The 22,618-nt window shown below is 46.0% G+C and overlaps 1 protein-coding gene across 3 annotated transcripts in view; it reads left to right on the top strand.

The window, feature by feature from the left end:
- The window catches only part of RIN3 (Ras and Rab interactor 3), a 126,704-nt gene that overhangs the window by 47,283 nt on the left and 56,803 nt on the right, over positions 1-22,618 (top strand). The window contains exon 1 of one of the 3 annotated variants that reach the window (XM_073609831.1): positions 6,338-6,556. The exons of the other annotated variants lie outside the window; for them this stretch is intronic. Within the exon in view, the coding sequence (XP_073465932.1) occupies positions 6,480-6,556 (77 nt within the window). The 5' untranslated portion in view covers positions 6,338-6,479. Of the gene's footprint in view, positions 1-6,337; positions 6,557-22,618 lie in introns of those variants that run through there. 3 annotated transcript variants of the gene reach the window in all.

The following is a 22,618-nucleotide window of genomic DNA, read 5'->3' as shown; positions in this document are numbered from 1 at the left end:
GTAGAACAAGGACACAGTGTTATTGGGGAAGAGGGGGGGTGTTAACTCTGTCCACACATGATTCACCATCTCTGAAAAATGAGTAACCCCCCCCCCCCTCCAGAGTAATAGAGGATCACATACTATATAGGCCCTTCATGGTTCTGTATATAGGCTTGTAACTACTTTTTTTTTATTATTTATTTATTTTTTATTGTCTTGACCTAAATTTGCCTTTGTTGGGGGGAAAAAAAAAAAAAAAAGTTACTTTTTGTATCCAGCTTATTATTATTTTTTTTTTTTTTTTTTTTTTTTTTTTTTTAATTCTTTATCATTTTATAAAAGTACAAAAACCACACAAAACATATATATATATCATACCCGAATATGTACTTCCTTAATTTCCCGACATTCGCACCCTGAAGCCCCCCACCCCGCCCAGCTTATTCTTGTATGTATGTTTTTCCCTTCAAAGAGCACGCGGGACATGACGCCCTGAAAAATGGAAAAAATGTTGTGGGCGCCCAATTCCTCCCCCTCCCATGGGGCAGACTGCGAGACACCTTCCAGTGCATTGTGGGAGAAGCAGGGCTGGGTCAAGGGGTGGGCAGGAGGGGCGGCTGCCCTGGGCACTGTGGTATCGTGTGAAATTGGGGGGGGGGGGGGGGGGTGTTGTGTTGGGAGGGGTAATTTTTTTTTTTTTTTTGGGGGGGGGGGGGGGGGGGGGGCGGCAGTAGGTAAGAATTGTTCTAGGAGGGGAAATTGGGGGAGGTGTGCTAGGAATGGTGATTTGAAGGGGATTTGTGTTAAGAGGAGAGGTGAAGAGGATAGGGATGGGGGAATGCTAGAAAAGGTAATATGGCGGAGGGCATTGGGATTGTGCTGGGAGCATATGTGGAATGATAAGATTGGAGCTAAGCATGAAGAGCAGATTAGCTTTTACATTTTTTTGGGGGGATGGTATTTTTGCTGACACATAATGCTCATCCATCTGGGGAGGGGTGCAATTTGGCACGTTCGCCCTGGGCTCTAGATGACCTTGTCCCGTCACTGGGGAGAAGCCTTTTTTAATTAAAAAAAAATTTATTTATTTATTTTTTTTTTTTTTTTTTTTTCCTGGTGTCGCACTTCTGGAGATGGGGTGACCACACATGAGTGCTCGTTTTTGCTTGTTTTTAATTCTTCCACACGTGTCTGACAGATGGATAGGGACCCACATACACATTTCATATGTTACAGCCAAAATGGATTAAACTCATTTTCCTCAAATTCTACAAACAATACCCTATGACAACGTGTAAGTTTGTTTGAAATCTTTGCAAATTTTTATAAAAAAAAAATTAAAAAAGCAGAAAAAATCCCATGTACATCACAGCCTTTGCTCAATACTTTTGGTGAAGCACCAATTGCAGCCTCAAGTGTCTTTGAGTATGATGCTACAAGCTAGGCACACCTATTTTTGGGCAGTTTCTCCCATTCTTCTCTGCAGGACCTCTCAAGCTCCATCAGGTTGGATGGGGAGCGTCGGTGCACAGGGCTGCTAAGGCAGTACAACCAGCCCTCCTGTACTGGGCCCGGACCCCATCAGTTCAAAAAAGGGGCACCTGCTGAGCAGGAGGGCTGGCTGTAGTATCCTATTGCCCACACCAGTGGCGTCGTTGAGGGTTGGCTATTGAGACTGGAGCCCCGAATCTGGGGCCCATAGCCCCGAGTCCAGGGTCGGCCCTACTGGGAGTCGCACGCCGCCGGACACAGCGCTTCCCGCACAGCCGCGGCACTCTCACTGAGTCTGCACTCCGTGCTCCAGTGACAGCCGGAGATCAGTGTGAGAGTGAGTCTCCTCCCTTTCTCCACCCATATCCTAGAGTCGGGAGGAACAGTGCAGACCATATGGAGGGGGAGGGGGGAAACTCTGTATACCCAGCCTCTCAGTATATACCCAGCCTGTCTATACCACTAATACCAGCCTCTCTGTATACCTGTATATGTGTGTATGCCCGCCTAAGCGTATGACTCTCTTTACTTTGCTGCTATGGGCTCTAGCCCCAGATCTTTTGTAGACCTAGAAACGCCCCTGGCACACTCTAATCCTCTGCCTCCCCTTGCAGTGCTGCCAGCTTATCCTCTTCTTTCTTCCTCCGGCTGCACTGCAGGGGATTGCTTCTAGCACATGTGTCCCTTCCATCTGCTGTCCGGACCCCCCTTGTGTGCCCTTTTCGCTGCAGTGCTCCTGGCTTCCCTCCTCTCCTGCCAGCAGTTCGCTGCGGGCACACAGGGGGATCGTTCAGGATGGAGAGTGGGGGAAGGGGCTGGTAAATGTCATTTTTTGGCCCCTTCCGTTCCTGAATGAACACAGTGAGTGATCGGTGCCAATCACTCCTGTGTCTATTCGTCACGTGTCCAAACTGTTTTGTTATGCTTCAGTTTGTGAATGAGCAAGAAGCTTAGGAGTGCTTACTATTCATTCATCTGTCCAGCTGAGGTTACAGAGTAAAGGACTGATAAACTTATGACCAGGCTGTATGGAGCCCCGTGATTGCTAACAGCAGCCTTGTCAGTGCACGGCCATTTTCAGACCTCTCCAGAGATGTTCAGTCGGGTTGAAGTCTGGGCTCTTGCTGGGCCACTCAAGGACATTCACAGAATTGTCCCATAGCCACTTCTTTTGTTATCTTGGCTGTGTGCTTAGGGTCGTAGTCCTATTGGAAGATGAACCTTCTCCCCAGTCTGAGGTCAAAATGCTCTGGAGCAGGTTTTTACCAGGGACGTCTCTGTACATTGCTGCATTCATGTTTCCCTCGATCCTGACTAGTCTCCCAGTTCTTGCCGCTGAAAAACATCCCACAGCATGTTGCCACCACCATGCTTCACTGTAGGGATGGTATTGCCAGGTTATGAGCGGTGCCTGGTTTCCTCCAGACTTGACGCTTACCATTCAGGCCAAAGACTTCAATCTTTGTTTCATCAGACCAGAGAATTGTGTTTCTCATGGTGTGGGAGTCCTTCAGGTGCCTTTTTGGCAAACCTCAGGTGGGCTGTCATGTGCTTTTTTTACTGGAGGAGTGGCTTACGTCTGGCCACTCTACCATACAGGCCTGATTGGTGGAATGCTGCAGAGATGGTCCTTCTTCTGGAAGGTTCTCCTTCTTCATAGAGAAATACTGGAGCTCTGCCAGAGTGACCATCGGGTTCTTGGTCACCTCAATGACTAAGGCCCTTTTCCCCCGATGGCTGAGTTTGGCCGGGTGGCCCTCTCTAGGAAGAGTCCTGGTGGTTCCAAACGTCTTCCATTTACAGATGGAGGCCACTGTACTCATTGGGACCTTCAATGCTGCAGAAATTTTTCTGTACACTTCCCCAGATCTGTGCCTCCATACCATCCTGTCTTCGTGGTCTACAGACAATTCCTTGGACTTCATGGCTTGGTTTTTGCTCTGACATGCACTGTTAACTGTGGGACCTTATATAGACAGGTGTGTGCCTTTCCAAATCATGTCCAATCAACTGAATTTACCACAGGTGGACTCCAATCAAGTTGTAGAAACATCTCAAGGATGATCAGTGGAAACAGGAGGCACCTGAGCTCAATTTTGGGTGTCATGGAAAAGGATGTGAACACTTTTATGTACATGGATTTTTTTCGTTTTTTATTTTATATAAATTTGCAAAGACTTCAAACCTCTTTCACGTTGTTATTATGGGACATTGCTTGGGTAGAATGACGATCTGGTTAGTAGCGGCCGGGTAGAATGAAGATCTGGGTAGTAGCGGCCGGGCAGAATGAAGATCTGGGTAGTAGGGGATGGGTACAATGAAGACCTCATTCTCAAGGACTCGTATGTCATATAATGAAAATCTCCAACCCTACATGCCTCCCTGCTGACCATGCTGCCAAACACCGCTCCATTCCAGATCAGAATCTACCCCTGGACCCTCCTACCCTTTCACTGGTTCCTCCGGCACATCTCCAATCTGTCATATCCTGTGATGACATATGGGGGGAGGAACCATTAAGATCTGCAGGGGACCCAGGGCCTGGAAGTGTTGGTCTTTCAGTAAAAGAAAAAATAGCCAGACCAGTGCCGGGACAAGATCATCCGGTGCCCGGGGCAAAGATGCCAAATTGCGCCCCTGACCTTCATTATGTGCGAGCTTATGAGGAGGGTGAGAGAGAGCACAGCCCACACCTCCTCCTGGATCTCTCCTTGCCGCTTCCAGTGCTTGGCTGACAGAAGTAGTGATGTCACTACTCCTGTCAGCCTTACAGTAGAAGGAACCTGTGGTGCCCCCATCCCTCCATGCGCCCTGGGCATCTGACACTTCTGCCCACCCCTTGTCCTGGCCCTGAGCCAAACTTCTAAAGCACTGGGTGGTGCGGCCCAGATTTGTGGATAGACTCCTTGTGTTTTTTGGAACAGGAAGTGAGGGAATAATCTTCCAACGGGGACACTTCTGGCTCTGGTGACAACACTGTATGAGGGGATATACCCTCAATTTGTAGAGATTTCCTTTCATTGCTTGTTGTGTCCCCAAGACAGGAAGTCAAGGGGAATCTGCTAGTAGAGGACACCTGTTCTGGTGACAACTTCTTGAGGGGACTTCCTATAATGGCTTGTCATGTCTCCAGGACAGGAAGTGAAATCTTTTAATGGGGACACCTATTCTGGTAACAGCCCGCCCCCCCCCCCTCAATGTGATTTCCCTTTACTTCTAGTTGCAATTGTAGGACAGGAAGTGAAGGGGAAATCTTCCAATGGGGACACCTGTTCTGGTGAAAACTATATATAAGGAGAATTCCCCCTCAATATGTAGACATTACCTTTCATTGCTTGTTGCAGCTACAGGACAGGATGTGCATGAAAATCTTTTAATGGGGACATCTGTTCTTGTGGCAACCGCCTCAGAGGGGCTTTCCTCCTCAATTTGTAAATAAATCCTCTTCCTTCTGCATTTCCAGAACAGGAAGTACAGGAAAATCTTTCCATGAGGACACCTGTACTGTTGGCAACCCCTTGAGAGGGGAATCCTCAATTTGTAGAGAAATCCCTCTTATTTCCCTACTGCATTTACAGGACAGGAAGTGAAGGGAAAATCTCCGAATGGAGACACCAGTTCTGGTGACCATTTCCCTCAAATTTTAGAAATTTCTTTCACTTCAGTTTGCGTCTCCAGGACAGGAAGTGAAGGGAAATCTTCTATTGAGGACATCTTCCTGGGAGGGGACTTCCCCCTCAATTTGTTTTTTTGTTTTTTTTGTTTTGTTTTTTTCCTTTTTACTTCTTGTGCATTGTAGAACAGGAAGTGAAGGGGAAATCTCTGAATGGAGACACCAGTTCTGGTGACCATTCCCCCTCGAATTGTAGGGATTTCTTTTCACTTCACCTTGCATCTCCAGGGCAGGAAGTGGAAGATTTCCCTTCAACGGGGACACGTCTAGTTCTGGTGACAACACTTTGAGGGGATAGACCCTCAATTTGTAGAGATTTCCTTTTCCTTGCTTGTTGTTTCTCCAGGACAGGAAGTGAAGGGAAATCTTCCGATGGAGACACCATTTCTGGTGACCATTCCCCCCTCAAATTGTAGAGATTTCCTTTCACTTCACCTTGCATCTCCAGGACAGGAAGTGAAAGGAAATCTTCTATTGAGGACACCTATTCTGGTGACAGCTTCTTGAGAGGGGACTTCCCCTCAATTTTGTAGATATTTAGTTTTACTGCTTGTTGCATCTGTAGGACAGGAAGTGAAGGGAAGTCTTCTAATGGGGGACACCTTATTCTGGTGACAACTATCTAAGCGGAGAATTCCTCTTAACATGTAGAGATTTCCTTTCATTGCTTGTTGTGCCTCCAGGACAGGAAGAGCAGGAAACTTTCAATGGGGACATCTGTTCTGGTGGCAACTTCCTGAATTTTTGTAGAGAAATACTTTTACTTCCTGCTGCACTTCCAAGAGGAAGTGAAGGGAAATTTTTTTTCTAGTGGGGGACACCTGTTCTGGTGACGACCGTACTAAGAGGGGAATTCATCTAAATTTGTGGAGATTTCCTCCTAAGAAGTTGTCTACAGGACAGGAAGTGAAGAGAAATCTCCCAATAGAGACACCAGTTCTGGTAACGCGTTCTCTCAGATTGTAGAAATTTCTTTAAACTTCCTGTTGTGTCTCCAGGACAGGGAGTGAAGGGGAATCTTGCCAATGGGACACAAATGGCAGCAAAGGAATAAACTGTCAGGGGTTTAAATCCTTCTACTCTGTCCAGAACTTCAAGGGAAGGTTTTGTCTATTGTGGGGGTCTGCGGGGGGGGGGGGGGGGCCCCCGGGAATGCCCCTGCAGGGGACAGGTCTGCAGTGTGGGAAGTATTGGAGGTTGTGGTGGGGGAGTGATGAGTGTGGAATTCTCAGGCAGTGGAGGAATGTTCACACTCGCACACACCCACTCCACCCTGAAAGGACACATCCCAGCTTGCCTTGCTGCTTCGCCCATCCACCGGAGATTCTAGTTTATGGCGGACAGGAACGCTCGAAGGGGGAGAGGTGCGTCAGGCCGCGCCCGCAGGACGTCTGTCAGGGTCTACAGGAGGTACCGTACCTGGCCGCGTCATTGGCTGTGCAGATCCTGCAAATGTGACCTCGGATCAGTCGCAGCTGCTGCATTCAGCATTGTCGCTGGGCTCACACCTACAGCTGCGACTGACTGCGCATGTGCTGCTGCCTGAGAAACGCAGAAAAGAAGTCCCTGTTCCTTTTTTCTAAGGTGGTTGGGCAGCAGATCTGTGTGGGTACCAAAAAAACAATTGGGGTGGCTTCGCACTGCCCTGGTGCAGTCCTGCTGTGCTCTGGGCAAAGTGCAGCTAACATGTGGTTTTCATGCGGGTTAGCTGAACTTTTCCTGTTTGACTTCTATGAGATCTCACAGGTGCGATTTTCAGGAAGAGCATCAAAGATGCAGCATGCAGGAGTTTTGGTGCGCTTTCTGGGAAAAACGCAGCTTACCCGCATAAAAACTGTGGTTTGCTGTGCCTTAGCAGGGCGGTGTGAAGCCGCCCTTGGTGGCACTGCCATGCATCTACTACAGGGCTGTGTCTGTATATATGCATACATGCATGTAAAAAAAAAAATTGTCCTGCGTTTCCGCAAAAAATGCATCAGTGTGAAAAGAGCCCCTTACTTTATTTTTACAAAAAAAAAATAAAAAATACGGTAACTGAAATAATTTATATATGTATTTAAGTCGTGTGTGTGTGTAGAGGGAGAGATTATAATTGTTTTATTTATATATATATATATATATATATATATATATATATATATATATATATATATATATATATATATATATATATATATATATATATATATATATATATATATATATATATATATATATATATATATATATATATATATATGAGAGATATACACATATAATAATAATAATAATAATATATATATATATATATATATATGTGTGTATGTATGTGTGTGTGTGTGTGTATATCTCTTAAATTTCAGTTTTGTTGCAAATTTTTAGTTTTTCTCTCTAACTACAAATTGCTGTTATTTTGGATTCACAATATGATGTTGTTATTATATTATTATTTATTTATTTTTAATTGGGTGTAAATGGCTGCAAGTCAATTTGGTTCTTTTCACACCAATGCGTTTTTTGCAGAAACGCAGGACAATATATATATATATTTTTTTTTTTTTTTTTTTTTTTTTTTTAACATGGGTTCCTATGGAACACATTCACATCAATGCGTTTTTGGAATGGGTCAGGGACTTTTTGTATTTAAAAATGCCTTTTTTTTTTTTCTCCAATGGAGAAGCTGCAGAAAAGCGTGTATCGTGGTTTTTAAATCTACCCAACAACAAATAAAAAAAAATAAAATGCGCAAATGGCGGTAAAAAAAAAAATACGAAAAAGCACTGCAGAAACGCTCAAAAGCAACATGCATAGGTGTAAATAGGCCTGGTTCACACCTAGTGTGTGTTGTGTGTTGTTTTTTTGTTTTTTGTTTTTTGTTTTTTGTTTTTTGTTTTTTGTGCATTTTTCAGTTTTGCAGAAACTCACTACAGTCCATGGGAAACACGGTTTCCTATGGATGTAGTTCACATCTGTGCAATTTATGGAAAGGGCCAGGGACATTTTTCTGTTTGGTTCCATAGACTTCAATGGACCCAAAATGTGTATTGAAAAACGCAAACTGCAACCTGCATAGATGTGAATCAGGCCTCACACCCGCCAGTCCATGGAGGCGATCAGGTCCTCCTGAAAAACTGACATGCAGCCCTGATCAGACTCTTCACATGAAGGGTCTGGTTCACACCTATGCATTGTAAGGCCCCTTTCACACTCGTGCGATTTTGCAGCAATTTTTGCTGTGGCTTCAAGCCATGCCTGTGTAATGTTGAGGTCTATGGAACCATCAAAGTAATGCAGGGACTACTTTTAAGTCGCTGCGACTTGAAGTCGCACAGATATGAACGGTACTCATTTAAAATCGTGGGGTACGACTTGTCATGCGACTTTGCAGTCCCAAGTTGCAGAAGTGTGAAAGAAGCCTTAGTGCTTTTTGCATTTTGCAGAAACGCACTACAGTCCATTTAACATGGTTTCCCTATGGAACACGTTCTGTAGTGCAAAATGCATGAAAAAAAGCATAGGTATGAACCAAGCCTAAGGCACCAATGCGTGTGGTTTTTTTTTTTTTTTTTTTTTTTTTTTTTTTTTTTTCCATTTTGCATTTTTTAAATCTGCCCAACGCCATTTTATTCCATATATAATTTTTTAATTTTTTTGCTAGAAAATTGCATCTATATAAACTTGTAAACAAGTGCCAGAAAAAGCCTGGTCTTCGTGCGGTGAGGTTCCCGAAGTCTCTCCTGATATGTTTTTATCTCTCAGACCTTTCACCATTTTTTGTTACCCGTCTCTGGATTCGTTCATTTTGCTAATGTACGGAACTCTGCGCTCTTCTTCTATAATGCTAGACTACCCATAGACAGGAAGCGGCGTACGTCAGGCTACCTGCAGCCAGGAGGTGGCATCGGCCATTGATTGTCAGGCCGCCCATGTGGCTTGTGGTTGATGACTTATTGTATTACAGATTGCGCCATAAAGAATGACCATCCTTCTTCTTTTTCTTTTGTTTAAAAAAAAAAAAAAAAAAAAAAAGACCTCCCTTGCCTAATGCATACAATCGCTTGTATTCTGCAAAGCTCAGTAGAAAAACAGATCAGTGAGAGACGAGTTCAGGTAAGAAAGTTAGCTGAAGGTGGGGGAGGGGAACAGCCACAGAAATGTAAAGGGAGAAAGTACAGACTCCATGCAAGATCTTCTCAGTGGGAATCCAGTCCAGGACCCCGGCGCTGCAAAGTTACCAACTTGAATAACCCCCAGCGCAGTTGCTATAAAAGTTGGCAATCAGTGCGTCCCAAAATAAATAAAACGCAGGGCCGGTTCTTCCAGACTATAAATTTTACACAGGACGTGACATCACTATGACATGTGTACAGGGATAGAGATCTGAAATAATAATTCTATATATAGAGAATAAATTCTGGGTGCGGTTCAGGAGATCCACACAAATGTGTATATGTACAATCTCTGCTTCAGGAATGTAAATAAAAAAAAAAAAAAAAATCTATCCTTTTTGTATTCACCCAAGTTTAATAATTAAATCCTGTGTGAAACCCATGTGAATCTCAGGTGATTAACTGACCCTATATGTAAGCAGAGCCGGAAAAAATGTTTGGTTTTGGATCGATTTTATTTATTTATTTTTTTAAAGAGGGATTAACCCTAAGGGCAATTTCACACTGTAGGCTGTTCCTACCGCCCTCTGATGGGCATTCAGTAGTTCTGTAGTCTCTGACCATCTCCCGGCGTAGGTCTGCAGTCTCTGACCATCTCCCGGCGTAGGTCTGCAGTCTCTGACCATCTCCCGGCGTAGGTCTGCAGTCTCTGACCATCTCCCGGCGTAGGTCTGCAGTCTCTGACCATCTCCCGGCGTAGGTCTGCAGTCTCTGACCATCTCCCGGCGTAGGTCTGCAGTCTCTGACCATCTCCCGGCGTAGGTCTGCAGTCTCTGACCATCTCCCGGCGTAGGTCTGCAGTCTCTGACCATCTCCCGGCGTAGGTCTGCAGTCTCTGACCATCTCCCGGCGTAGGTCTGCAGTCTCTGACCATCTCCCGGCGTAGGTCTGCAGTCTCTGACCATCTCCCGGCGTAGGTCTGCAGTCTCTGACCATCTCCCGGCGTAGGTCTGCAGTCTCTGACCATCTCCCGGCGTAGGTCTGCAGTCTCTGACCATCTCCCGGCGTAGGTCTGCAGTCTCTGACCATCTCCCGGCGTAGGTCTGCAGTCTCTGACCATCTCCCGGCGTAGGTCTGCAGTCTCTGACCATCTCCCGGCGTAGGTCTGCAGTCTCTGACCATCTCCCGGCGTAGGTCTGCAGTCTCTGACCATCTCCCGGCGTAGGTCTGCAGTCTCTGACCATCTCCCGGCGTAGGTCTGCAGTCTCTGACCATCTCCCGGCGTAGGTCTGCAGTCTCTGACCATCTCCCGGCGTAGGTCTGCAGTCTCTGACCATCTCCCGGCGTAGGTCTGCAGTCTCTGACCATCTCCCGGCGTAGGTCTGCAGTCTCTGACCATCTCCCGGCGTAGGTCTGCAGTCTCTGACCATCTCCCGGCGTAGGTCTGCAGTCTCTGACCATCTCCCGGCGTAGGTCTGCAGTCTCTGACCATCTCCCGGCGTAGGTCTGCAGTCTCTGACCATCTCCCGGCGTAGGTCTGCAGTCTCTGACCATCTCCCGGCGTAGGTCTGCAGTCTCTGACCATCTCCCGGCGTAGGTCTGCAGTCTCTGACCATCTCCCGGCGTAGGTCTGCAGTCTCTGACCATCTCCCGGCGTAGGTCTGCAGTCTCTGACCATCTCCCGGCGTAGGTCTGCAGTCTCTGACCATCTCCCGGCGTAGGTCTGCAGTCTCTGACCATCTCCCGGCGTAGGTCTGCAGTCTCTGACCATCTCCCGGCGTAGGTCTGCAGTCTCTGACCATCTCCCGGCGTAGGTCTGCAGTCTCTGACCATCTCCCGGCGTAGGTCTGCAGTCTCTGACCATCTCCCGGCGTAGGTCTGCAGTCTCTGACCATCTCCCGGCGTAGGTCTGCAGTCTCTGACCATCTCCCGGCGTAGGTCTGCAGTCTCTGACCATCTCCCGGCGTAGGTCTGCAGTCTCTGACCATCTCCCGGCGTAGGTCTGCAGTCTCTGACCATCTCCCGGCGTAGGTCTGCAGTCTCTGACCATCTCCCGGCGTAGGTCTGCAGTCTCTGACCATCTCCCGGCGTAGGTCTGCAGTCTCTGACCATCTCCCGGCGTAGGTCTGCAGTCTCTGACCATCTCCCGGCGTAGGTCTGCAGTCTCTGACCATCTCCCGGCGTAGGTCTGCAGTCTCTGACCATCTCCCGGCGTAGGTCTGCAGTCTCTGACCATCTCCCGGCGTAGGTCTGCAGTCTCTGACCATCTCCCGGCGTAGGTCTGCAGTCTCTGACCATCTCCCGGCGTAGGTCTGCAGTCTCTGACCATCTCCCGGCGTAGGTCTGCAGTCTCTGACCATCTCCCGGCGTAGGTCTGCAGTCTCTGACCATCTCCCGGCGTAGGTCTGCAGTCTCTGACCATCTCCCGGCGTAGGTCTGCAGTCTCTGACCATCTCCCGGCGTAGGTCTGCAGTCTCTGACCATCTCCCGGCGTAGGTCTGCAGTCTCTGACCATCTCCCGGCGTAGGTCTGCAGTCTCTGACCATCTCCCGGCGTAGGTCTGCAGTCTCTGACCATCTCCCGGCGTAGGTCTGCAGTCTCTGACCATCTCCCGGCGTAGGTCTGCAGTCTCTGACCATCTCCCGGCGTAGGTCTGCAGTCTCTGACCATCTCCCGGCGTAGGTCTGCAGTCTCTGACCATCTCCCGGCGTAGGTCTGCAGTCTCTGACCATCTCCCGGCGTAGGTCTGCAGTCTCTGACCATCTCCCGGCGTAGGTCTGCAGTCTCTAAGAAATTTTTGTAGCATAACATTCACTAAATACTATACATTGGTGATGTGGGTAGCCCTTACATTCATAAAGTTGACCACTACTTCTTTAAAATATAACTGCAGTTACACATAAGGCCCAGACATCTCTTTTGCATTCCTCATCAGTTATTTTTCGGTTCCTTTTAGCAAAGTTTGGAGAACTGAGGAAGACTGGACACATTTTCTGGTGTGTAAAGTGACATCCCCGGAACACCTTTTTGATATTTTGTAAAAAGCTGCATCCCCAGATTCCCTTCTGATGTTTCCTCCCAGCTGATCACCGGCAGGCAACTGTGAGCTAGGGAGCAATCCCCAGGAAACGATGCTGTGGGTGCCTCCTATGAGTGCCGGGACAAGGTTATCTAGAGCCCAGTTCAAACAGCGCCCCCCCCCATAAAAAAAATAAAAATTGGCACTAATCTGCATGCTTTCCCTCCTAAGCATAAATTCCCCCTCCTCCCAGTACAAATCTGCTTCCCCTGCTGAAATCCCTCCAGCACAGCTACTCTACCCTTCAAATCCTTCAAATTTTCCTCTCCGAGTACACAACCTCTTCCCACCTCTCCCAAATTTCCCTTCTAGCACAAATACCCCCCATTCATCCCTCAAAACAGTTTTTGAGGGATGAATGGGGGTTTTGTTTCAGCCAGAGTTCAGCCACCTCCGGCGCTGCTCGGTTCTGTCGCTTGTGAATACAGAAGCGCTGCCTCTGTGTTTTTACAAGTGACAGCGCTCCTCTCCCCGCGGCCGCTCAAACGCCTCCCTCCTCTATACATCGATCTCTATGAGAGAGCAGAGGAGGAAGGGGCAGGGGAAGCTATGCGAGCGCCAAATGCTATAGGAGAGCAGAGGAGGGAGGGGCAGGGAATCTACACAGAGAGAAGCTCCTCCTGACTGGCAGCCTGCACAGAGACAGTGTGAGTACTCTGCAGCTCCACTCTGAAATTTTCTAGGTGGTGGGAGAGGAACTGGGGGAGCTCTGAACTGGGGAAGAGACCTTTGTACTGTGGGGGGGAGATGCACCCCTCAACCCTGCACTCTGTACATAGCGCACCCCTCATCACTGCACTGTAATGTTGTGCTCTAACCTCTAGCAACCAACCAGTGAGCTGTAATGATGTGCCGTAACCTCTAGCACCAGTGAGTGGTAATGATGTGCAGTAACCTTCAGCAACAAATCGGTGAACAGTAATGGTCTCCTGTAATTTCTAGCAACCAAGTAGTGAGCAACAATAATGATGTGCAGTAACCTTTAGCAACCAATCTGTGAGTGGTAAGGATGTGCAGTAACCTTTAGCAACCAATCTGAGAGTGGTAAGGATGTGCAGTAACCTCTAGCAACCAACCAGTGAGCTGTAATGATGTGCCATAACCTCTAGCACCAGTGAGTGGTAATGATGTGCAGTAACCTTCAGCAACAAATCGGTGAACAGTAATGATCTCCTGTAATTTCTAGCAACCAAGTAGTGAGCAACAATAATGATGTGCAGTAACCTCTAGCAACCAATCAGTGAGTGGTAAGGATGTGCAGTAACCTCTAGCAACCAACCAGTGAGCTGTAATGATGTGCCATAACCTCTAGCACCAGTGAGTGGTAATGATGTGCAGTAACCTTCAGCAACAAATCGGTGAACAGTAATGATCTCCTGTAATTTCTAGCAACCAAGTAGTGAGCAACAATAATGATGTGCAGTAACCTCTAGCAACCAATCAGTGAGTGGTAAGGATGTGCAGTAACCTCTAGCAACCAACCAGTGAGCTGTAATGATGTGCCATAACCTCTAGCACCAGTGAGTGGTAATGATGTGCAGTAACCTTCAGCAACAAATCGGTGAACAGTAATGATCTCCTGTAATTTCTAGCAACCAAGTAGTGAGCAACAATAATGATGTGCAGTAACCTCTAGCAACCAATCAGTGAGTGGTAAGGATGTGCAGTAACCTTTAACAACTAATCACTGAGCCGTAATGTGTGCTGTCCAATCCAATCAATCTCTGCCTGATCTGCTGCAGTGAACTAATTTTGAGTCTATCTGCTATTTATTATATGTCTGAGTGGGGATTGGGGGGGGGGGCACAAAAAAAAATTTTGCCCATGGTCCAACATTAAAGACTGACCTGGCTAGCTTTAAAGCCAAAAACAGATGTATACTGATCAGCCATAACCTTATGATCATCCACCATAAAATGACCACCCACCTAATATTGAGTAGGTCCCCCTTATGCCACTAAAACAGCCCTGACCTGTTGTGGCATGGTCTCCACTAGACCTCTGAAGGTACGCTCTGGTACCTGGCACCAAGCTGTGAGTAGCAGATCCTTTTTAATTCCTGTAAGTTGTGAGGTGGGGCCTCCGTGGATCAGACTTTTTTTTTTTTTTCCCAGCACATCCCACAGATGCTCAATTGGAATGAGCTCTGGAGAATTTTGAGGCCAAGTCATTACCCCAAAACTTGCTGTTGCATTCCTCAAACCATTCTTGAATTCATCAGACCAGGCCACCTTTTTCCATTGCTCTGTGGTCTGGTTCTGATGCTCACGTGCCCATTGTAGGCACTTTTGGCTGTGGACACGGGTCAGCATGGACGCCCTGACCAGTCTGCAGCTACACAACGCCATACACAACAAACAGCGATGCGCTGTGTGTTCTGACACCTTTCTATCAGAACCAGCATTCACTTTTTCAAAAATGTGAGCTCCAGTAGCTCTGCTATTGGATTGGACTACATGGACCAGTCTTTTGCTCTCCATGTGCATTAATCCCTACTTGGCCATTTTTTTTTTCTTCCTTGGACCACTTTTGGTCGGTCGGTCCTGTCCACTGCAGACCAGGAACATCCCACAAGAGCTCCAGTTTTGGAGTTGCTCTGCCCCCAGTCATCTAGGCTATTACAATAGCTGCAATGTGCACTGGTCCAAATCATTTGGTGGAGGAGGGATTATGGTGTGGGGTTGTTTTTCAGGGGTTGGGCTTGGCCCCTTAGTTCCAGTGAAGGGAACTCTTAAGGTATCAGCCTACCAAGACCATTTCATGCTCCCAACTTTGTGGGAATAGTTTTGGGGTGGCCCCTTCCTTTTCCAACGTGACTGCACACCAGTGCACAAAGCAAGGTCCATAAAGACCTAGATGAGCGAGTTTGGGGTGGAGGAACTTGATCGACCAACCCGGTAGAGCACCTTTTGGGATGAATTAGAGCGGAGACTGCGAGCCAGGCCTTCTTGCCCAACATCAGTGCCTGACCTCACAAATGCAATTCTGGAAGAATGGTCAAACATTCCCATAGACACACTCCTAAACCTTGTGGAAAGCCTTCCCAGAAGAGTTGAAGCTGTTATAGTGGTAAAGGGTGGGCCAACTCAATATTGAATCCTACGGACTAATGCCATTTAAAGTTCATGTGTGTGTAAAGGCATCTGCTGCATTCATCAGCATTATCAGTTATTGAGATCTGTGCTCCATACATCTGATAGAGCTGAGCAGAGCACATTTGAGGTGTTCAGCGTCTTTGCAGAGAGTTATAAATAACTTTTTATGAACGCCGTGTGGTTTTTGTCATCTTGCTTTGAATTCTGATTTCCTGGGTCAGTCCTCTCCGGCGTGCTGCTCGCTGAAATGATTCTTCTGAAGGCAGATCATGCTTTTTGTGTTGGCTGTCAATGGCCGACTGTTCTGTGATTTTCACATTGTGAGGATCTCTGGCATAACGTAGCACCGGCCTCACTGGCCAGAAACCAGTGCAGAAATTATTATACGCGTTTTCTGAAATATGACTGAAAAAGAAGGTCTATGTATAAAACGACTACGGTGAGGATGTCCTAACCATTCGCACAAGCACCACCAATGTTTGCAATATTGCTTGTAATATGATTATGTCCTATGATCACCAGCTCCATCTAGTGGTGTATGTATATATATATATATTATATTTTTTGTTTTTTAACTGATGATTGCGGTGATGCAACACTGTACCCATAAAAAAAAAAAAAAAAAAAAAAAAAACACAAATAGAGCTTTCTTTTGGTGGTATTAGATCACCTCTGTGGTTTGTGTTTTTTTTTTTTTTTTTTTTTTTTTTTTTTCTTGGTGTGTGTTGTTCTTTTGTGTTTTTAAAAATAAAAAAAAAAAAAACACCTTTTACTTTCTGCTATAAAACATATCCAATAAAAAGTCTTCATCAATTTAGGCCAATATTATTCTTCTACATATTTTTGTTAAAATAAAAAAAATCCCAATTTGTTTACGTAAACATTATAGTGTCTACAAACTACTGTACAAAAAAAAAAAAAAAAAAAAAATCTAATTATAATTAATAAAAGCAAAAAAAAAAAAAAAAATATATATATATATATATATATATATATATATATATATATATATATATATATATATATAATTTTTTTTGGTACCGTCGGACACTAACTGACACTTTGCAGGAACCAGTGACACTAATACAATGATCATGAATATGCACTGTCACTGTACTAATGACACTGGCTGGGATGGGGTTAACATCAGGGGCGATCAAACGGTTAACTGTGTGCCTAGCTGGTGTTTGTGTTTTACCATGTGTGCTGCTTTTACTAGGGGAAGAGATGGATTCTATTCCCTGCTTTGCAGGAACACAAACTCCATCCCTCCCCTTCTGTCAGAACAGAACTCTGCCTTGTTTACATAGGCAGAGCACTGTTCTGAGTCTCTGCCGGACGATCGGCGGGTGCCGGCGGACATCGATTGCCCGGCATCCACAGATCATCTTCTGCTGTGAATTATCACAGCAGAAGCAACGTGCGTGCGCCCCCTGCAGGCGGAAATGCAGTACTGCGTATCCAGCGCTTAGCTGCCGCCCTGTAGCAGTAAAACTGCTATAGGGTGGTCAGCAGGTGGGTAAAATCTCTGGTGATTCTGCCATGGAAATCTTGTTCAGGCACTTCCTGTTATACGGTGACAACACTCTGTCCCTGTCTTTAAATTGTGCTATTGGGTTGTCACATAGGCCTCCGATAGACTACAGCGGCTGTTTTAATGCACATTACAGAAATGGTCCACTTTTGTCACCATCAGGAAACCCACCACTAGAAATGTCATGCAGCCATCACTGGAGCGCAGGAAGTGGCTGAATAGAGGCTGCTAGCGAACCCGCTGGTCGTCTGGCTGTCCGAGTTGATGACTGACATCCATGTCAGAATTCCTGATCTTCCATGTTGAAAGTACTTGTGCCATGGGATCAGGTTGGCAGCCAGGCAACAAGCATTAGCAGGAGGGGTCAGCAGCCTCCTCGAGGCAGGCAGGAGTACCGCTTTATAAAAGGTGACAACCTTTCCATGAATAAAACAAGGGAGGACTCGGTGTCACCAGTGAGGCTGTAGTGAAAAGAAAAAACATCTTCTGTCCTTCTTTTTACTGATTTTTCTCTGACTGTAAAACCACAAGTGACCTTTTATTCGGGAGATTCCATCGTCCACCACAATCCAGATATCCTGTTTACGGTCATCTATTAGTAGTCATAGTCAGGTGGGGGGGTTTCGGTTTCTTTACATCTCCTGCCTGCTCATTGGTCTGTGATGACCGTTCAGAAAATTAACCCCTTAATGATGAAGGTCCTTTAAAGTAGAACTAAAGGCAAACGGGGAGATTTCCCTTCACTTCCTGTCCCAAAGCCACAACAGGAAGTGAGAGGAAATCCCTGCAAAGTGTCCCCATCAGTAGACTTCTCTATTCCTGTTCTGGAGACAACCCAAAACGTGCAAGAATTGATAATGGTAAACGAGACAAATTGAGAGGGTGAATCCTCCTTCTTTTTTTTTTTTTTTTTTTTTTTTTTTCAGTCTTCCCATAATATAGATATAGATGGAGAGTCTTCTCCCCCTGGTGGTGTTGTTGTTGTTGTTGTGTGTTTGTTTTTTGTTTTTTTTTTTGTTTGTTTTTTTTTTGCCATCTGGTATACAAGCTATCTTTTTGTTTTACAGTCTTCTCCTCTAGTATACATTGTATACCAGGGGAGATGACTGTAAACAAAGATACATTTGTATACTAGAGGAGAAGACTGTAAACAAAAAAAAAATTGTATACTAGATCAGTGGTTTTCAACCCTGTCCTCAAGTACCCCCAACAGGCCATGTTTGCAGGTTTTCCTTTATCTTGCGCAGGTGCTTTAAATCAGAGTCAACAGCTTGGTATTTTGGACCGCTATTTTATCTAAGGCCCCTTTCACACTGGGGCGGTTTGCAGGCGTTATTGCGCTAAAAATAGCGCCTGCAAACCGACCTAAAACTGCCGCTACTGTTTGTTCAGTGTGAAAGCCCGAGGGCTTTCACACTGAAGCGGTGCGCTGGCAGGAGAAAAAAAAAAAAAAACTCCTGCAAACCGCATCTTTGGAGCAGTGTATTCACCGCTCCTAAACCGCTCCTGCCCATTGAAATCAATGGGGCAGCGCGGCTATAGCGAGCAGTTTTAACCCTTTTTCGGCTGCCAGCGGGGGTTAAAACTGCACCGCTAGCGGCCGAATACCGCCGCAAAAACGACGGTAAAGCAGCGCTAAAAATAGCGCTGTTTTACCGCCGACGCCCCCACCGCCCCAGTGTGAAAGTGGCCTAAGAGAAATTCCCCAAACATGGCCTGTTGGGGGTACTTGAGGACGGGGTTGAGAACCACTGTACCAGGGGAGAAGACTAAACAAAAAACATTGTATACTAATAAAGACTGTAAACAAAAAGATACAATTTTTCTTTTTGTTTACAGTCGTCTTCTCTAATATACAATGTTTATTTTTGTACAGACTACTCCTCCGGTATGTAATGTATCTCCTTTTTGTGTTTGTTTTTTTTTTTTTCTCCTCCATTTGGAGACGTACAGTTGGGAGCTAGGTTTGGACATGGGATTGGTGGCTGTTTTGTAGTGTCCCCACCCAAAAACTTTTCCTAAACCATGCCATTTGGGGGGTGGTAAGCCTAATGAACGTGACCCAATGAAGCAAATGGAGAAGCACTGCATATGCTACACAACCGTGTGCCTTGTGGTGCATTTGTTTGGCAAAAGTAGGATAACAGGCAGTGCGAATGCATCACTTTGCCGCCTCACCACCTAATTAAAGCTTGAATCGCTCTTCGGAGGTGGGTTTACTATTTTTGGTGTACAGAATGCCCCATGAAATATCACCTTCTGCTTGTGATTGGCTCACTGATTTCCTCAGAAGTCTGCACTAAAATAAGATGTCAAATTTTAGGCATCTTCAGCAATAGGAATTTCAGTTTTGGTGAGATTCTCCTCCCCCCCTCCCAGGGCAATGCCAGGACAAGGTCATCTAGAGCCCAGGGTGAACACACCAAACTGTGCCCCCCCCCACCCCCAGGATGTTTTGTGTCCGCAAAAATTCCCCCACAAGAACACTAATCTACATGCCTACCCCTAAGCATAAATTTCCCCTCCTCCCCAGTACAAATCCACCCCCCTGCTGAAATCTCCCCCCTCTCAGGTCAAATCTTTGCCCCTCCCCTTTGCTCAAGTGTCGCCTCCCCCCCCCCCCCCCTAAAAAAAAAATATCACCCTCCATAGCACGAATCCTCAACCCCCTACAATTTCACCTGCTAGTGCACCCCCCCCCCCCCAATGCCCCCTCCTAGCAAATCTTCTCCCATCCCCCACACCAAATTACCCTCCTAGACCAATACTTACCCTCTGCTCACACCCCAAACGCCCCCTTCCAACACAAATTTCCTCACCCCCCCCCATCCGTCCCTCCTGCCCACCCCTTGTCCCGGCCCTGCCTAAGTGTTAAATACTTCAAATGGAATGCAGACCCTGCACCAGGTTATTATAAAGAGCCAGGCACCCCAACCCCCCCCCCCCCCCAATTCATAATCAGTCTGCACAGGACACGGGAAGCAAACGGTTATTTCTTCAGAGCAACAAAAGGTCGGAATCTGCAACACCCAGAGGGGCGTGTACGGTATAGTTCTCAACAAAAGTGGACTTACTCTTTAAGTATATTTTATGTGTTCATATTCAGTATATAAATCCTGTTCTTTTATTTTAAATTTTTTTTTTTTTTTTTTAGAATTTGGTCTGCATGTGGAAAACACAATTATATCTATTGAATTGGATAGTCATCTGTAACAGCTGTATGTAAACTGGTTCCTGATTGGTTGTTGCCCTGTGACTGTTACATTGTATCTATATAGAATTCAGTGCTGATCTCCCCATACTGGGCATGGAATAATAATCCAGCCGGGATCCGTGTGGAATTCTGGGCCGTGTGCCGGGATGTTGGATAATTTCCTTCTCGGCCCTGACTGCCAGCTATGAGGACATTGTTGATGTGATGTTTGTTGTCATTAGCAACAGGAAACCGAGGAGGAAGTCAGATCCTCCAGGGATCATCCTGTTCCTGGCCAGCCTGTCACTGTGATGTAGATCTGCAGCTTGCAGTACATGTCCCTGCCTGCACCACCCTCTGTATTCTCTATACCTGGTGTCAGTGCTGACCACTGGGGAATGTGGGAGACTAAGCCTGAAGGAATGGAGAGTGTCTGTCTGTATACCTGACGCCCAGAACTAGAAGGGAAATATTTACCAGTTTTACATTTTTCTTTTCACTAAGTTGTGAAATATTGTAAATTTCATATTCATCATTTGCAGTCAGGTGGTAATAACCAAGCCATCTTACTACTATGTGGTGAATAGCCTAGCAAACAGAATTAATACATTCAAAGATGAATGAGCTAGAGGTGACCCTGGGACACATGCATGATCTTTTGTCTCTCAGGCACAGGGGCGGACTAACAACTCATGGGGCCCCCGGGCAATAGGAGAAGATTATGGGGCCCCCGGGCAATAGGAGAAGATTATGGGGCCCCCGGGCAATAGGAGAAGATTATGGGGCCCCCGAGCAATAGGAGAAGATTATGGGGCCCCCAGGCAATAGATTATGGGGCCACACAGTATACATACAGTATACACACAGACACACAATATACACACACAGAATACACGCACACACACTGAAAAGATACTGGAGAGGCGGGGCAGCTATAATCTTGGAATTTAAAAATAAAACACAGATTTTTACATGCTGTCCCTGGTTTTATTGAGGCTGGCAACCCTGATGGGGCCCCTTAGTGACATGGGGCCCTCGGGCAGTGCCCGAATGGTCAGTCCGCCCCTGCTCAGGCAAACAATGTCACTTTGTCTTTCACTCGCACCCTCTCTTGTATGCTTGGTCATACACTCTTTTGTGTGTACTCTTCTTCTTCTTTCTTTCTTTTTTCTCTTTCATGTGTGTGCTCTTGTCTGTGTGCATTATTTTTTTCGTGTGTGTGCGCGCTCTTTTGAGAGCCTTCTCACTTGTCTCTTGCACACGACTTCTCTTGAAAGATCTCTTGCACTCTCCCTTGTGCGTTCTCCTTCCTGTGTGAGTTTTCTCTCGTTCTTTTTCTTGAGAGCTCTCTTGCACATGTGCTTCCTCTGTTGCGCACATGCTTTTTCTTGTGCCCTTTTGCATGCACACATGATTATTTTTTTTATTTATTTTTTGTCTTGCACCCACTCTTGCACATGCTTGCACGCTCTCTTTTCTCTAAAGAGAGGGCTCTTCTGAATGCTCTCGTGTTTTTCTCCTGCTCTCTCTCGTGTGTGCGTGCGTGTGCGCACACGCTCTCTTGCGTGCGAACGCTCTCTGGCTTGCTCCCCCTGGTGCATGTGCTCTCCCTCTCTCTGGTGTGTGTGTGCGTGCACTCTCTCTTGCTTGTGCTCTGTTGCGTTCTCGCTCTTTCTCTCTCGCGCTCTTTCTTTCTCGCGCGCTCTTGTACGCACACTCGCTCCCTTTCTTTTGTTCATGCTCTCTGTAAAGCAAAATTTGTATCTGCATACAAATATTATGAATTTTTTTTTTTTTTTTTTATACATTATTTTCATATCTTTTTGGCTGGTCTTCTGCTGTCTGGATGTTATAAATATGGAACATAAACATTTTTAGATGATGAAGTTGCGCTGCATTTTCCAGAGTGGTGGAACGAATATTTTCCTCTCCATAATTTCCTTTAATGGGAGATGCAGAATGTTCCTCAGGAAGGAGAAGGAACCTTCCATTGTGTCTGCAGGATGCAGATAAGATTGGACCGGCGGTGAGAAATCTGAGCACTCGGGGTAAACCTACGCCGAATATTGGGGGGGGTTCAATCTGTTCCTCTGTACATAATGTAGGACATTCTGTGCTGCACATGTATTACGAATGTGTTGGTTATCTGATTAAAAAAAAAAAAAAAAAAAACGAAAAAAAAAAAAAAAAATTTGACGTGTCAAAAAAAAAAAAAAAAAAAAAACTGCCAGTTTATTTTTCTCAACTTGGCAGTCCATTGTCCACCTCACTCACTTCTATGGCCGCACGTTGTCTCCACCAGAGCATGTGACAGGGTGACAACCGCAGGAGCACCACTGGGAGATGGGGACAGTGTTGTCACCCTATAACAGGAAATGACTAAACAAGGAGTCTCCTAGCAGGATCACTGGGGATTATTGTTATAAAAACTGCAGATTTAAATAATAAATTTTTTTTTTTTAAAATGACTGAACTAGAATTTT

Source organism: Aquarana catesbeiana, linkage group LG13 (assembly GCF_042186555.1).
Source record: "Aquarana catesbeiana isolate 2022-GZ linkage group LG13, ASM4218655v1, whole genome shotgun sequence".
Classification (NCBI taxonomy): domain Eukaryota; kingdom Metazoa; phylum Chordata; class Amphibia; order Anura; family Ranidae; genus Aquarana; species Aquarana catesbeiana.
The sequence above is the reverse complement of the archived record's forward strand: the minus strand, read 5'-3'. Positions and strand labels throughout refer to the sequence as shown.